This window comes from Hemibagrus wyckioides, linkage group LG20 (genome assembly GCF_019097595.1).
Source record: "Hemibagrus wyckioides isolate EC202008001 linkage group LG20, SWU_Hwy_1.0, whole genome shotgun sequence".
Lineage (NCBI taxonomy): Eukaryota > Metazoa > Chordata > Actinopteri > Siluriformes > Bagridae > Hemibagrus > Hemibagrus wyckioides.
In genome coordinates this window covers 5,545,163-5,560,121 of record NC_080729.1, presented here as the reverse complement: position 1 = coordinate 5,560,121, position 14,959 = coordinate 5,545,163, and the positions used below count along the sequence as shown (strand labels likewise).

At 38.9% G+C, this 14,959-nt stretch overlaps 1 protein-coding gene across 2 annotated transcripts; it reads right to left on the bottom strand.

The window, feature by feature from the left end:
• Positions 1–1,286: 1,286 nt before the first annotated feature.
• Positions 1,287–4,382, bottom strand: sptssb (serine palmitoyltransferase, small subunit B). Of its 2 annotated transcripts, none has more exons than XM_058417964.1 (2): positions 3,713–4,382; positions 1,287–2,608 (listed from the first exon to the last, which is right to left on the bottom strand). In XM_058417964.1, exon 2 carries the CDS (start codon positions 2,519–2,521, stop codon positions 2,126–2,128), a length of 396 nt encoding a protein of 131 aa, XP_058273947.1. In that variant the 5' UTR covers positions 2,522–2,608; positions 3,713–4,382; the 3' UTR covers positions 1,287–2,125. The 2 variants fall into 2 exon arrangements, with proteins under 2 accessions (XP_058273947.1, XP_058273948.1); XM_058417965.1 differs by having other exon boundaries at positions 1,287–2,404; positions 3,713–4,321.
• Positions 4,383–14,959: the final 10,577 nt, after the last annotated feature.

Here is a 14,959-nt window from a genome sequence, read left to right as displayed (position 1 = left end):
CTGCTTTACATGCTGACCGAGCACGGTAAATTGGAAGACTTCAAAAGCATCAAGAGACCTTTATCAAGGACTTAAACATCTCTATGGCTCTTTTTTTGTGTTGTGTATCGTGCATGGGTCGTGTTTCGAAAGTGTTTCGGCTCCTCGCGCCTTTGCTCCTGGAAAATTTGGCAACAACGCATATGTACACAATAAATGATCCGTTACTGCGAACGTATTTTATCAGTTAATGTTTGCGCATATCACTTCACTTCAACACTAAAGTTCATAGACGTCTAGCTCACCTCCAAAATCCTTCATGCTAGAAATAGCCTTTGTTCACATATACTTTACAGCACAGTGAAATTCTTTCGTCGCATATCCCATCCTTGGGGTCAGAGCACAGGGTCAGCCATGATACAGCACCCCTGGAGCAGAGAGGGTTAAGGGCCCAACAGTGGCAACTTGGCGGTGCTGGGGCTTGAACTTCCCTGATCTTCCAGTCAACGCCCAAGAGCCTTAACCACTTGAGCCACCACCGTACATACATCCATAACTGCCTGAGATAGCATCAGGGTTTTCAGTGAAGTCTAATAAACCCCACAGCCTAGAACACTTAAATCTACATGTAGCAAAATTCATAATGTAGTTGAATGTTATAATGTTATACTGAGATTTTGGATAATACAGTCCTAGTCTGAACATATACGCGCGTCACTGTGGATCATTGTTTCGATATAAATCGTAAAGAATCGGCTCAATCGTGGTTCATCGGTTCATTTTCTTCTCTGGAGGACGCCGTCTAAAATGTGTAACTTATGATTTACATTATTATTATTATTACATTATTTTCTTACTCAGTAGTGAGTTATGGATGTGGATGGGGCGGAGTGAACATGGACTCGCTAATGGAGTCTGTTTGGAGGTTAGGAAAGCTTTATGGAAATGTAATACACACGAATTAATATACAAATCCTTTGAATATAAATATTACAACTAAACACAGCTTTTAAAAACAACATAAACATTACCGAGCGCTTCACCTATATAGGAATATAAGATGACCTGACTCATGCAGAATCTTCAATACATCCGAATTTGACCATAAACATACAACGTTTCTACAACAGGAAGATTCCAGGAAAAACACTTTCCAAGTAAAAAATTTCTTTAGGAAGCATTCCACTGGGGATGTTTTTGATACAACTAAAGGTTAAAGGTTTATTACTTGCTTTGTATGCTGATTGTAGCACTGCAGTTCGAAATCTTAGAACATTGTATGCTATGGAAAAAGCAGGACATATATCTTGCAAAAGTACTTTATTTGTGAAAAATCAACATCATGTAGAAACATTCATTGACTTGCATATCCATATCAGAATCCATAGAAATGTCATAGAAAATGTCGCCATGACGTCTGTGATTCTATTCTCTCCAAAAATAAAACACGATATCATTTCCAGATGAACGTTCTTAAAATACATGTATGGCATAAAGAGCACATTGTAACCAGCCAAGTATTCAGTAAGCCAGTGTTCTGTCGATAAATATACACAGACACATTCTATAAACACAGAGAAAATAACAAGCCAGCATACGTGAAGGGTGTGTTGCTAATTCTTCAGTCTAAGTGGGAAAGCATGCACTGCTCAGTACAGGACAGAAGACAGGTCATTTGCTTAAACAGTTAAAGCATACGGAAGAAATGAAACTATTGCTCAGGTGGGTTTAACTTACCAGGTGTCATACGAGACAATCAATATCACATCAGCTAACATTGGTTTTGCACCCGGACCAGCCCCATTGCATAGGGAACGTGAAAATTTGACATGTTTGTAAAGGAAACTGACATGTGAGAGAGCAAGTAATGCACACTTTGCCTCACTGGAGGATTGAGTACTGGGTTAAACCACATGCAAAGGATCATAAGTGACGGATTGGTCCTGTCATGCAAAATATAAGCAGTCATTCAGGGTCCCATCCTGCACCGTCACACACGGTGTCGTCGTGAGGCTAGATGGGAAAGGAGAAGACGGATCGGGAACATGGCTTTTTCACGTTTTGTTTTCTTCTTTTATCGCTCCTGAATCTTCCTGAGAAAAGAGACAACCAAAACAAAAACAAAACAAAAAAACAAAGCTCCTCTTTAGCTCATAAGCGCTACAGTACTCTCTGGCTGCTCCCCACACAGTCCTGAGAAAAACTCCAGTGCCAGGCGCACGTGGATGGGCACGAAGACATAGGAAGTGTAGACCACCATTGCCACCATGGTGAAGAGCACCGTATTGAAGATGGACTTCTCCCACGGTTCCAGGACGTAGATGCCAGTGATGAGGAGATACTGGTAGTACAGCCAGCCCATGTACTCTCGCATGTTCTTCACATCCATGCTTCTGGATTTGTCCTTCCCAGATGCTAGTTGGCACTGGGCAGCATGATGATGAAAAGAGACAAAACACAGCAGGCTTCGTATTACAGAAGTGTTGCAAAGGTGTTTGTCTAGAACATTCCCCCTGTTTTTGTTTTTTTCCCATAAGGGCATTCTATTACATATTTCCTAGGCTGGAACTTGTAGCTAATTTCCCAAGGGGCATCGAGAAAAAAGGGAGAAAAACAAAAGCTGCCAGGTCTGAAACATAGAAAGGAGTTTTATGGCATTTTGGGGCATCAATGTTTACATAGTTTACAATGTTTCTGCATGGTATACAGTGTGTTAAAGAAAAAGAGAAAGTGAGAGAGACAGGGAGAGAGAGAGAGAGAGAGAGAGAGAGAGATTACAAAGGCAAATATGAGGTGTAACTTAACATCATCTAATTTGTATTAATGCCCCATGGAGAAATCAACAATTGAAAGGGCAAAGATTCAGTGAAATTCTAGTAAATGCCCGTCCTCTCCCTGCAGCTACTTGAAATCATCACATATACTATTAGCAGGCTGTTAAAAAGATCAGTTATTACCCTACCATGCTGCAAGCCTGAAAGCCTCCTGACTCAAGGCTCTTATCAGATCTCCCTTCACTTGCTGACTCCCAACACTAAAGGCACTCGAGACATGAGGGAACCCTTAACCGGAGCGATTTTTTTTTTTTCTTCTGTTTTTGCACCGTGAGCACAACAGTACAAAATCTCTAGCTTTGATCAGACAGATGGTTGACACCACAGTTCCAGTGAGCTGAAAACTCGCCCATCCTTCCAGTCGACTAAGGAGAGGTGCAATCTTATCATTTGTGGGGAAATTATAGTCAAAGTGTTTTAACAAGTCTATTAGTGATTTGTGTTAATCATTTAGAGTCCTGTTTAGCGCCAAGGGCTGATGTCACGGTTCATCTGCGTCAACTGAGACAGCCAAAAACAAAACCTATAACTGCTAGAACATTCCTCAACAAATACACATCCGTTTCATTTATGATCAAAACAGACAAGCTAATAATAAGACTTTTAACATATTCATATTGGTATCACTCTGCACCTTGATGATACTTTAGCAGTCAAGAAAGCTATCTGTAAAAAAAACATCTGTCCAAAACATCAAGAGAGGCATCTGCAATATATATATATATATATATATATATATATATATATATATATATATATATATATATATATCTTAATCTTAATCAGATCTCCTAACACATCTAATCTGTTTGGTCTCTTTGCATCCCCATCCTCAGAAAAATTAAGTAAAAAAAAAACAAAAACAGACAAAAACGACAGAAGTTACGATGATCACTCACCTCTGAGAGTCCTTCAGATATAAACACACGCGCACACACATACACACAGCCTGGTGGATGAAGTTGATCGCGGGACACTGCTTCGTCCAAACGTAAAGCTGCTCCACCGGTCTGGGAATGTCAGGTGCACGCGCGCACGCATGCACGCACGCGCACACACACACACACACACCTCTTCTACTTGAGATCGGACACCACACCCACCCTGGCCCTTTTTTTGGGTTCTTTTTTTTTCACTCTCACCTGTGTATAGTGAGTGAGTGAGTGAGTACGTGCGCGCGCGCGTGGGCGGCTGATTCACGGTCCGTGAGTCCTGAGTCTCATTTGCACAGAAACGCGTTGGCAAAATAATCCGCAGGGCTTGTGTTTTCTTTTACACCGCGCGCCGTTCTCCCGTTTGGCGCAGAGTCTCTGCCCTTCCTCCGGTCATGATGCTGCCGCCGCAGTACGGCGCGTGACGTCATCGGAACCGTGCCACGGACGAGCACGCGATCCAAGCCGTTAAACCCGGAGCCTTTCGCGGTGCGCAAATCATCATCATCATCTCTCTCTTTCTCTCTCTCTCTCTCCCACAATATCACCGTGCACAGTCACAGCATTTTTTACTAGTTACTGCCTCTTACTACACTCACCAGACGGCAGTCTGCGTCGTCTTCACGTGACGTCACTGTAGAGTTCACAATTTCCTTACGTCCCTCACCTCTTTAATTAGCTACCGTTCCCATTTTTTTCGTGTATGCGATATGATATGCTGCACTGAATGAAAGGGGACAGAAATTCCCTAATTCCTTGGAGAACTCCCTGTCCTGTACAGTGTCCTGTTAAGCCCATTTTCACCAAGGAATGGACAAAGTACCGACCAGGCATAACATTATGACCACCTGCCTAATATTGCCTCGGTCCCCTTTTTCTGCCGAAACAGCCCTGACCCGTCAGACACTGTGTATTCTGACACCTTTCTATCAGAACCAGCATTAACTTTTTCAGCAATCTGAGCAACAGTAGCTCGTCTGTTGGATCGGATCACACGGGCCAGCCTTCGCTCCGCATGTGCATCAATGAGCCTTGGCCAAACATGACCCTTTCGCCGGTTCACCACTGTTCCTTCCTTGGACCACTTTTGATAGATACTGACCACTGCAGACCGGGAACACCTCCACAAGAGCTGCACTTTTGGAGTTTTTGCATCAGCTCTCTGATGCAAAATGTAAAGGCATTTACTTGCACTGTAGATGAACCTTGTGCTTCAAAGGTGAATGCCTGAATAAATCACAGTCCATAATAAAGAATAACATTGGAACATTGGAGGTGGCACCTCAGTGGTTTAAAGCCACTGCTCAGAAGGTCAGGGGTTTAGGGTGCTACTCTTGGGCCCTTGACCAAGGACCATAACCAAGCCCCAGCACTGCTAAGCTGCCACCGTTGGACAATTGAGCATGGCCCTTAACCCTCTCTGATCGAGGGGCGCTGTATCATAGCTGACCATGCGCTCTGACCCCAACTTCCTTAGGTGGGTCGGTCTGTACTAGAAAATTACGTGGGCCAGAGTATTATGGTGGAGATTTTTTATTATGATTTTAAATGTGATGTTTATTATATTGTTATGCACCATACAGACAAATGATCATTACCTTTCAAGAGATATATGTATATAGTCTATTAATACAGATATGATATAAGTAAAACATATATTTAAATTTACATTTTCAAAATATGTCTCTGGCCTTTTTCAGAGGGCCGGTTTAAATGTGGGGCCTGGTCACATTCGGCCAGCGGGCTGTAGTTTGCCGACCCCAGGCATAGACCATTAACGGATTTTTAGCACAAATCATCCTGCATATTCGCTACCTATTCCATTATCTCCCAAATTTTAGACAGTGTGTGTGGTGCAAATCAGTGACAGATGGACACCACAGATGACAAATTGGCACATCTTTGATCCTAGAATATTTCTACACTGATGAACGCGATTGGAGACTAAACTGAAATAACTGTCCCCACTGGATTGATATACAGTACATAGTATACAATAATTGGCTGGATGAGAGAAGAAGAGACTATTGAGATTACGAATGCACACTTTAAAGGATTTAAAAGAATATATAAAGGAGTAAAAAATATTTTTCTTTTCGGAATTTTTAATATTTAAGTAAGAGTACAAACACTCAGTGTCAGTTGATGAATGATGATGAAGTAAAATTACACAAATATTTCCAGCCCTGATTCCAACATGCCTACTTGGCAATGACTTTTGTTTGGATTGTGGACGTCATAAAACAGGGGTCACTGTGAAGCCTGGGGACTCCAGGGGTCAATAGAGGTTTTTTTTTTTTTTTTAATTCATGCAATAAACATGTGCTAAGTGGTATTTATTTTGCAGTTAAAAGGGTCACTGGCTACAAACATTTTGAGAAAGACTAGTTTGTCAATTGCATAAAACATTAACTATTATTATAATTATAGCTATGCAGTATATAAAGAAGCCATTAGTGAAATAAAACCACATTAAGACATCTGGAGTTTATCAGAAAGCAGCAAAATGACCCAGCTAAAAACGTGGGATAAGGTTGCATGGTCCCAGTTTAAATCTATGTGTGGCACAAACCTGAAGCCCTACAGTGCAGTATGGAAATGGCAGCATCATGTTGTGGGGAATTTATTTTCTAGCCAGATCTTGGGCATGTTGTTAAAATCGTAGGACAGATGGATGGTGCAATATACACTGAGAAACTGCAAGATAACCTGCTTCGGTCTGCTAAAGCTTGGGTGGAACATCGCCTTTTAGCAGGACAATGATTCCAAGCAACTTAGGAAAGCTTAAACAACAATAAAGTGAAGGTTCTACAGTGGTGCAGTCAAAGTCTCAATCAAAATGGCCAAAAAATTGCTGTCCATGAACATCACCAAACCAAACCCTGAACAAAATGGAAGAAATCTGCTAGAGAGAATGGTTAAAAAACATTTTTTAAAAAATAAATAAATGTACAAAGCTATTAGGAACTTACCTCAATAGATGTAAAGATGTTATTGCATCAAATGGTGGTTACTTTTTCAGTTTTATACCCAATACCCTCACCAGTCTCGGGCTTGTACATGTACTTGAGTTTTGAGGGATGATCTTATGTAGGTAGTGCTTGTGTGATATGATGCTGACCAGGATGTCCTTCTTAGATATCATTTTACACCCTATTTCTAAGTTATGAACTTCTTTTACCTTATCTTTAGAATTTCCCTTAGTCTATGTCTTCACTCTGATTTCCTGACAGTACAAGGTGTGAAAATCAGAGCTGTGTAATATATCACACGTGAAAGCCAATTATCTTTATCTGGTGCCTCCAGGACCTGGGTGTTGAATACTATACTTTTATGATTTTATTCTTTGGATATATTTACTGGACCAATAATTCATTTCGAGTATAAGAGAAGACAAATTTGCATTAAAATCCTGCCAAAAAAAAAAATGTATACATATATTTATCAATTGATATTTAGATACATTCCAGAAAGGGTTGAATAATTTTGCAAGGCACTGAATAAAGACACTTATCTTCAGCTGCAGTAAATAAAGGAGCTGCATTCCCATGAGGTGATTCTTTCTCTGTACCTGTGTATTAGACTGTGGGAACAGTTTATTATTATAGCTTCAGGGCAAATATTTGAAAGAATTTTAATGACGTGACATTTTATTTTAGCCATAGTGTTCAAGAGATATGAACCTCATAGCTACAGCATATTCATTTGTGGTCATGCTTTATTAAACAACCTGAATGTTACCTGAGAAGCTTTGTTGTGTGCTGTCTTGGAATATTTTCATGATCTATCCAACCCTGTCACAATGTGGCCTTTGTGAATGTAGGGAAAGTGAAAGGATAACAGAAAACACTGTTAAATATTGTTTTTGGAGTGCAGAGTGAATTTACAGTGCTCATAAATTCCATGATTCGTCAAAAAAAAACCTGAGATCCTGAGAAGCACTTTAGATTGCGGTGCCGGGCAATGAAAAGGAAAGGAATGATGTGGGGAAAGTATAACACACCAAAATATATAGAATATCAATAGACAGTAATGTTAAAAACTTGAATGTGGCTCCTGGAGCATGACAGAATATGAGCTAAGACCCATGGTTTGAACTTGTAGTGAACCTGTAGTGGTTGTGGAGAAACATGAGCATTAGCCTGGCCTTAATCCAAGAAAGGGATATGACATAGAGATAAAAGTCAGCAACCAATAAACACTATATTGCCAAAAGTTTTGGGTTAATGACATCCTATTCTTAATCCATAGGGTTTAGTACAGAGTTGTCCCACCCTTTGTGGCTATAACAGCTTCAACTCTTCTGGGAAGGCTTTCCACAAGGTTTAGGAGTGTGTGTTTATGGGAATTTTTGTCTATTCCTCTAGAAGCACATTTGTGAGATCAGGCACGAGATGGCCTGGCTTCTATCGTGTGCAGGACAGACAAGTTCCTCCACACCAAACTCACTCATCCATGTCTTTATGAACCTTGCTTTGTGCACTGTCATGTTGGAACAGGAAGGAGGTCATCCCCAAACTGTTCCCACAAAGTTGAAATTGTCCAAAATGTCTTGGTATGAAGCTGAAGCATTAAGAGTTCCTTTCACTGGAACCCCTGAAACCCCTGAAAACAACCCCACACCATAATCCCAAGTACTGTTCTCCTGCCAAATCCAGACCTGTCCATTAGATTGCCAGACAGAGAAGCATGACTGGTCACTCCAGAGAACCAGTCTCCACTGCTCTAGACTGCTCTTCGCGTTGCACTTGGAGAGACAAAGCTTTCTTATGGAGGCTGTGGTATATTTTGAAATAGAGGCAAGATCAATGACTGCACCTGACACTAGGGAAAGCTCATGTGCCAGAACTGGAAGCCCCTGGGGGTAAACATGACATAGCAGAGGTTCACAAGGTGTAGATACAGAGAAAGACTGCTGACCTAAAACTGACAAGGGATTTCTTAAGCTGGAGCTGAGCCAGACTGATCAGGGACAGGAAATTAACTACGTCTTCTTCTGTTCAAGCCTGATGATAAAAACAGAAGCTAGGAATAGTCTAGGAGAGTAGCTCAGGGAAAGGCTTTCAGAACTTTCTCTATTCATTCTATTCATCCTTAGTACACTAGGGATTTTCTGCTCGATCATAGGCAGAGGCTGAGCAAGGAGAAAAAATAGACTGCCAAGTGCTGCAACCGACTAGAATAGGTTACAGGTTTTGGCCAGTAAAATAGAGGTAAGTGAGATTCAACCTGACACCACTTCTGAATCGTCTGACCGAAAGCTACATGGTGACCCTTGTTCTAGGTGTTGGGTTGAAATGAACACGGAGTACGGAATCTTCAACCTTTACACTGTTGGGCATTCAATGTTCCTTTTCCAAAAGTTAGGTTCCCAGCTCACTTATATTAAAATATTTGCCTTTTCAGAAAGGGTTCTTCTTACTCGATGCCCCAAATTTAGTCAGGACCTCTGTCATACATAAGCACTACGAAAAAGCACAGCCAACAGCTTTTGAGCTGCCAACTCCACTTACAAAAAGGTTAATTTGCTGGATCTTGTGACAAAGTCTTCTGTGAAACTCAGAAAGAGGAGTGTGACTGGAAGACTTCAAAGCCAGGAGGCAAAAACAAGAAAATAGCCAGAGGGTAGAAACAGAGTAAATGAGTAATGGATGGACTGATCTGATAATGTAAGGAAAATAATATACTATTGGGGAAACAAAATCACGGTAACAACAGGCCAAAGAAAAACCCTACGGAAGAAGGAAGAGTTAATCTGATTTGACAATAGGCCAGAAAGGATAAGGAGCATGATGAAACTGGGGCACGTGGATGGGGAATGGTGTGCAAATGAAATAAAAATGGTAAATTTTATATTTTGTTTGTCTTCGAAAACACTACGAACACTACTATTAACTCCTTTTAAATGTTCCTGCTCAGTTCTATCACACAAAGTCTAGAAATCAGCCATGTTGGCAACATCGATCTTTTATCTTCCTTCATCTTGCTAACAGCTAAACAGCAACTGTTGCTACATATCCAGGTCATTTAAGGTCTTTTATTCATTGTAATTACAAAATGAATAAATGATGGAAAAACAAGCAGTGTTTAGTCTCTTTAAAAAATGTAAATGAGCCTAAAATGCCAGTCAACATATGTTATTTATTTGTTTGTTTGTTTGTTTGTTTGTTTGTTTGTATTTATTTATTTATTTATTTATTTATTTTTCATTCATTCATTCATTCGTTCATTTATTCATTTATTTATTTTTGGTGCAACTCTGGAATAAAACCCATTCATGTCTTCTTCATGATAAGATGCTTGTGTCTTTGACAGCAATGAGTAAATGCAAGAACAGATTTATTATTATTTATTTATAATTATTATTATTTATTATTATTATTATTATTATTATTATTGTTAAAACAAAAAACAAGCAGTGTTTAGTCTCTTTAAAAAAATTGAAAAAAGTCAACATTTGTTATTTAAATGTATTTATTTATAAAATCCATCCATTCATGTCTTCTTAATATGACGGATAAGATGCTTGTATCTTGGACAACAATGAGTAAATGCAAGAACAGATTATTATTAAAAAAATTAATAAATAAAGTAGAACAATTAGCTACTAATAAATGATGAACAACAAGCAGTGTTTAGTCTAAAAAAAACAAAAAAACAACCAACAACCCTACAAAACAAATGTAAATGGACCTAAAATGACAGTCTACATTTATTTATTTATTTATTTATTTATTTATTTAATTAATTAATTAATTCTTTTTTTTTGTGCAACTCTGGAATAAAATCCGTTCATGTCTTCTTCATGATAAGATGCTTGTAACTTGGACAGCAATAAGTTAATGCAGGAACAGATTATTTTATTATTATTATTTAAATAAATAAATAAATAAATAAATAAATAAATAAATAAATAAATAAATAAATAAATAAATAAATAAATAAATAGATAAAAAGCAGAACAATTAGCTACTAATAAATGATTAAAAACAAGCAGTGTTTAGTCTAAAAGAAAACAAATGTAAATGGACCTAAAATGACATAAAATAAATCATTTATTTATTTATTTATTTATTTATTTATTTATTCATTTTTGGTGCAACACTCGAATAAAATCTGTCTATTCATGTCCTCTTAATATTATAGATAAGATGCTTGCATCTTGAACAGCAATCAGTTAATGCAAGAACAGATTACTTTATTATTATACCAAAAAAATCTAAAAAAGCAGCTGGATTATCTACTCTAATTTGCCTCAGTTAGCTACTCTAACTTGTCCCAGTCAACATGACCCTAACTAAAGATAAAAGCTTACTGAAGATGAATGTATGAAAGAATGAATTAGTCTTGGATTTATTTACAGTATATAGCACTGGTTGTAGTTGGGTTCTACGTAGAACCTTTATTTAACCTTATTTTGCTTAATCCTGCTGTTTAATTCACATTAATCGTCTATCCAGCCATACTGAGTACTGAGCATTGTGGTTATTTTGTAAAGGCGTTCTGGAAAGGCTGGGAAGTGGAAAACTAATGACAATGCCTATTCAGACATCTGGAATCTGGAAGCCCTTCAGAAAGAATGAATATTTCAGGAGCTGTGAAGCCGGCAGTGTTGTTGTTGTTGTTGTTCGTCAGCTTATAAATAGCCCTCGTGGGTAGGACTGAGGTACCAGGCACACAGTTTTTACTTTAAAAAAAAACAGTAATACACACAGCTTTCTCAACCCTAAGGCATAAAGACATGAGTACTGGATTATAGGAAAAACTCCAGAGTCTTTTTTCAGCCAATCCACTAATTCTGTACTATATGAATGATTACACAGGACAATATCTATACTGAGAATCGAACAGAACACTTTGCCATTTGTTACGGACAGTCGAAGGGCAGTTGTTGACTTTTAACAATGTGTGAAATGTTACACTCTAACACTAAAGGTGTTCCGAAATATAAGGGAATGTTGTTATGGAATGTCCATTAATGGTGATGATCCTGATAGTAAATCTTTGCCCTGAAAAAAAGTCCCAGAAAGGATTGTTCCTTCATTCACAAATTGTAGAAATGTCCTGCAGGAATATTTGTTCAAAGACTTCCCTTAGACTTATTACTGCTGAAGTATTCCATCAGCAATAAAAAATTTTGTGTCCAGTCAGTCTACAGAAACACTATAGATTTCAATCTTTTTTTTTTTTTGCTGAGCTCTTCTCTAATAGTCAATATTCTACTTCCTTCCTCCCAGATTTACACTGTGTAATAGCTTTGCTAGTGTAATAAACATTTCATCAATTATTCATCAGGGAATCTAGTGAATGCAGGGACAGCTATGGCTCTTCAGATCTCCCAAACTATCCATCCATTTTCTATACCCACTTTATTCCTAATTAGGATCTGCTGGAGCACACCTCTGAGCACACACTGGCAAAAGGTGGGGGTACACCCTGGACAGGTCTCCAGTCCATCACAGGGCCACATATATAGACAGACAACTCCACACAGAAAGGCCCCTGTCTGTTCGAACCCGGGATTCAAACCCAGGACCTTCTTGCTGTGGGGCAACAGTGTTACCCACCAAGCCAGAAATGCTGGCACATTTATCCAGACAAATCTGTGCTGTATATTGGCTGATGTGGAGATGGTAGCTTGGTGGTTACAATGTTGGATTACCAATCAGAAGGTTATAAGCTCCAATCCCAGGTCCACCAAGCTGACCCTTGGTGCAAGGCCCTTAACCTTCAGTTGTATAATATGAGATAAAATGTGAGTCACTCTGGATAAGGGTGTCTGCCAAATGTAAAAATTTGATGATAATCATGTTCTTATCAGAACATCAAGGGTTCAAGCCCTAGCGCCATCTAGCTATGACTGTTTAACCTCCTCTATTCAAGCGACATCATATCCAAGCTGACCCTGTGCTCTGATCCCAACTTCTTAACAAAATAAATTCACTGTGCTGTAATGTGCAAGTGCCAAATAAATTCTTTTTCTTCTTCTTCTTCTTCTTCTTCTTCTTCTTCTTCTTCTTCTTCTTCTTCTTCTTCTTCTTCAGTAATGTGACAGCTCACAGCTCCAATGATCTTACACCAGTAAAAGTAAACACTGAATATGAACCACACAGTCCTGGGATTAGTGCTATGCTGTTATAGCTGTAGACCTGGTGACGGTGTCCTCTATGTGCATCTGTAACTATCTCTGCTCTGTTTCAACCTGCAACCTAATGCATTCTATTGTGCCTTGTTTGTAGAATTAAAGGTGCTTAGATCCGACACGCAGAAATCGTGGCATTATGACTTCAATTCGTTTCCATGTAGCCTATAATTTAGTCAATGGCATCTCTGTAATGTATTTCAACATTTACCAAACAAACAGTGGACAAAAAGGTAGCATTAAGGCATGAACACAATACATTAAGCTCAAATACACATTATCAGAAAATTAAATATTTAATCAACTGTGCATATGAGGCAAATTTTATTAACGATGAAAAAATATAAAACAATTTGTGGAAGCGATCAGTAACACCACTGAGCCATAAAACATGCAAAAGGTTTGCATTTAAAGCTTGTTTTCTTTTCAAATATGTGCCAAATGATGACACATGATGGACTTCCTGTCACTGAGATGAACATCATCTCGTCTGTGGAAGTGTTTCACACGAATAAAGCATTCATTTTTTTGTTCCAAAGGTTGCCGAGTTCACCTTTTTAATGCTGTAGGTTTTCTCCTGGAATGTTTTCTCGCTCCTCCTGAAAGCTGTCCTGTTCTTATCTTCTGTTTGTTGTGTAAATACTGTTGCGCGTCACGCTGGCACGGTTGCTAGTGTTGCCCCTGGTAGTGTAGGGTCCTTGACGTGATCCTGATCTCTGGTTATTGTTTGCGTAAAGTTTCTCCCGATGTCTGAGTGGGTTTCCTCCAGATTCTCTAGTTTCCTTCCACCTCCTGTAAAGATGCTGAGTGTGGCTATTTAAATTTAAATTACCCCTAGATGTAAATGAGGTTGTCAGTGCCCTGCGACTGACCGGTGTCCTATTCAGGGTATATATTCCTGTATCAAGTATTCCCAGTGTTCCCAGGATGAGGTCTGAGAGTTGTATATTTGTGGGTTGCTGTACGTTTTGATGCTGAACAAAATGAACCACAAAAATCTTTTGACTTTCTGTAAAAAATTGTTTTATTTTTCTGTGGGTGGTCCTAATGTCCTAAAGAGAACAAGATCCTTTTTATCCCCCCCCCCCTTCCCAGCATTGCCAAAGTCTAACCAATATCCCCCTCTTGTGGTGGGTAAAGACATTTTTAACCTTTTTACCCTATGAATCAACAAATGAAATAAATTACTATTATTTAAAAATTATTTACTAGAAATCTATTTCAAGAAAGTGTGTTTGTATCCGACCTCACAATTTCTATAAAATCTCTAGAAGACGTCAGCCATCTGATCGTTCTGGAGTATTAAGTCAAAGCTACATTTTCAAGTGCTTTTACAGAACTATACCGATTCACATGCCATCTCTTTGCCTCGGATCTTAAGGTGTGTTTGTGATCGTGAGTAAAATATAATAGCATTTGCAAAAATGTGTGAACGTGAATTTTAAAACTGACCACAGATGAAACTGCGGGACATAATCACAAGTGATAAATAATCCTGTGTAATGCAAATATCACGTTAAAATCAATGAATCGTGATCAAAGCAAAATATCGCATGAAAAATAAACGTACTGTGTTGATAAAAGGTGACGTAAAAAAGTCACGTCTATAAATTTCACACGTGAATCTTCTGATCATTTAGAAGGATATAGAAGCGTTTCAAGCCAAGATTGTTCATCACCTCAAGAAAAAATCTTAAAGTAGAGACAAGACTTACTTAGGAGAATGGCACAATAGTGAATAATAATGAAATAGGCCATTAATTTGTTTGGTCCTTAATTTTATTTGATTTTTTTGAGAGACGGATAGAGGAAGAAAGAGAGAGAGAGAGAGAGAGAGAGAGAGAGAGAGAGAGGAGGATAAGCAGGTGAATGAAGTGCACAGTGCTCAGTGGGCCTGGGTCAGGTTTCTGGGTCACTCTCGGCAACAGCACTTTGTTCAGATTCAGTCTGGGTGACTGCAGAGCACTGGGCCAGAACCAACGTAGTCCACCCACTTCTGGGAAGTGTATGTGTATGTGTGTGTGGGACTAGGGGGAGAGCGAGAGAGAGAGAAAGAGAGAGACAAAAAAAGT

What these genes read in the sequence shown, in the direction of transcription:
- sptssb (XM_058417964.1), bottom strand. Translation starts at nt 2,521, where the DNA reads ATGCCCTTATGGGAAAAAAACAAAAACAGGGGGAATGTTCTAGACAAA.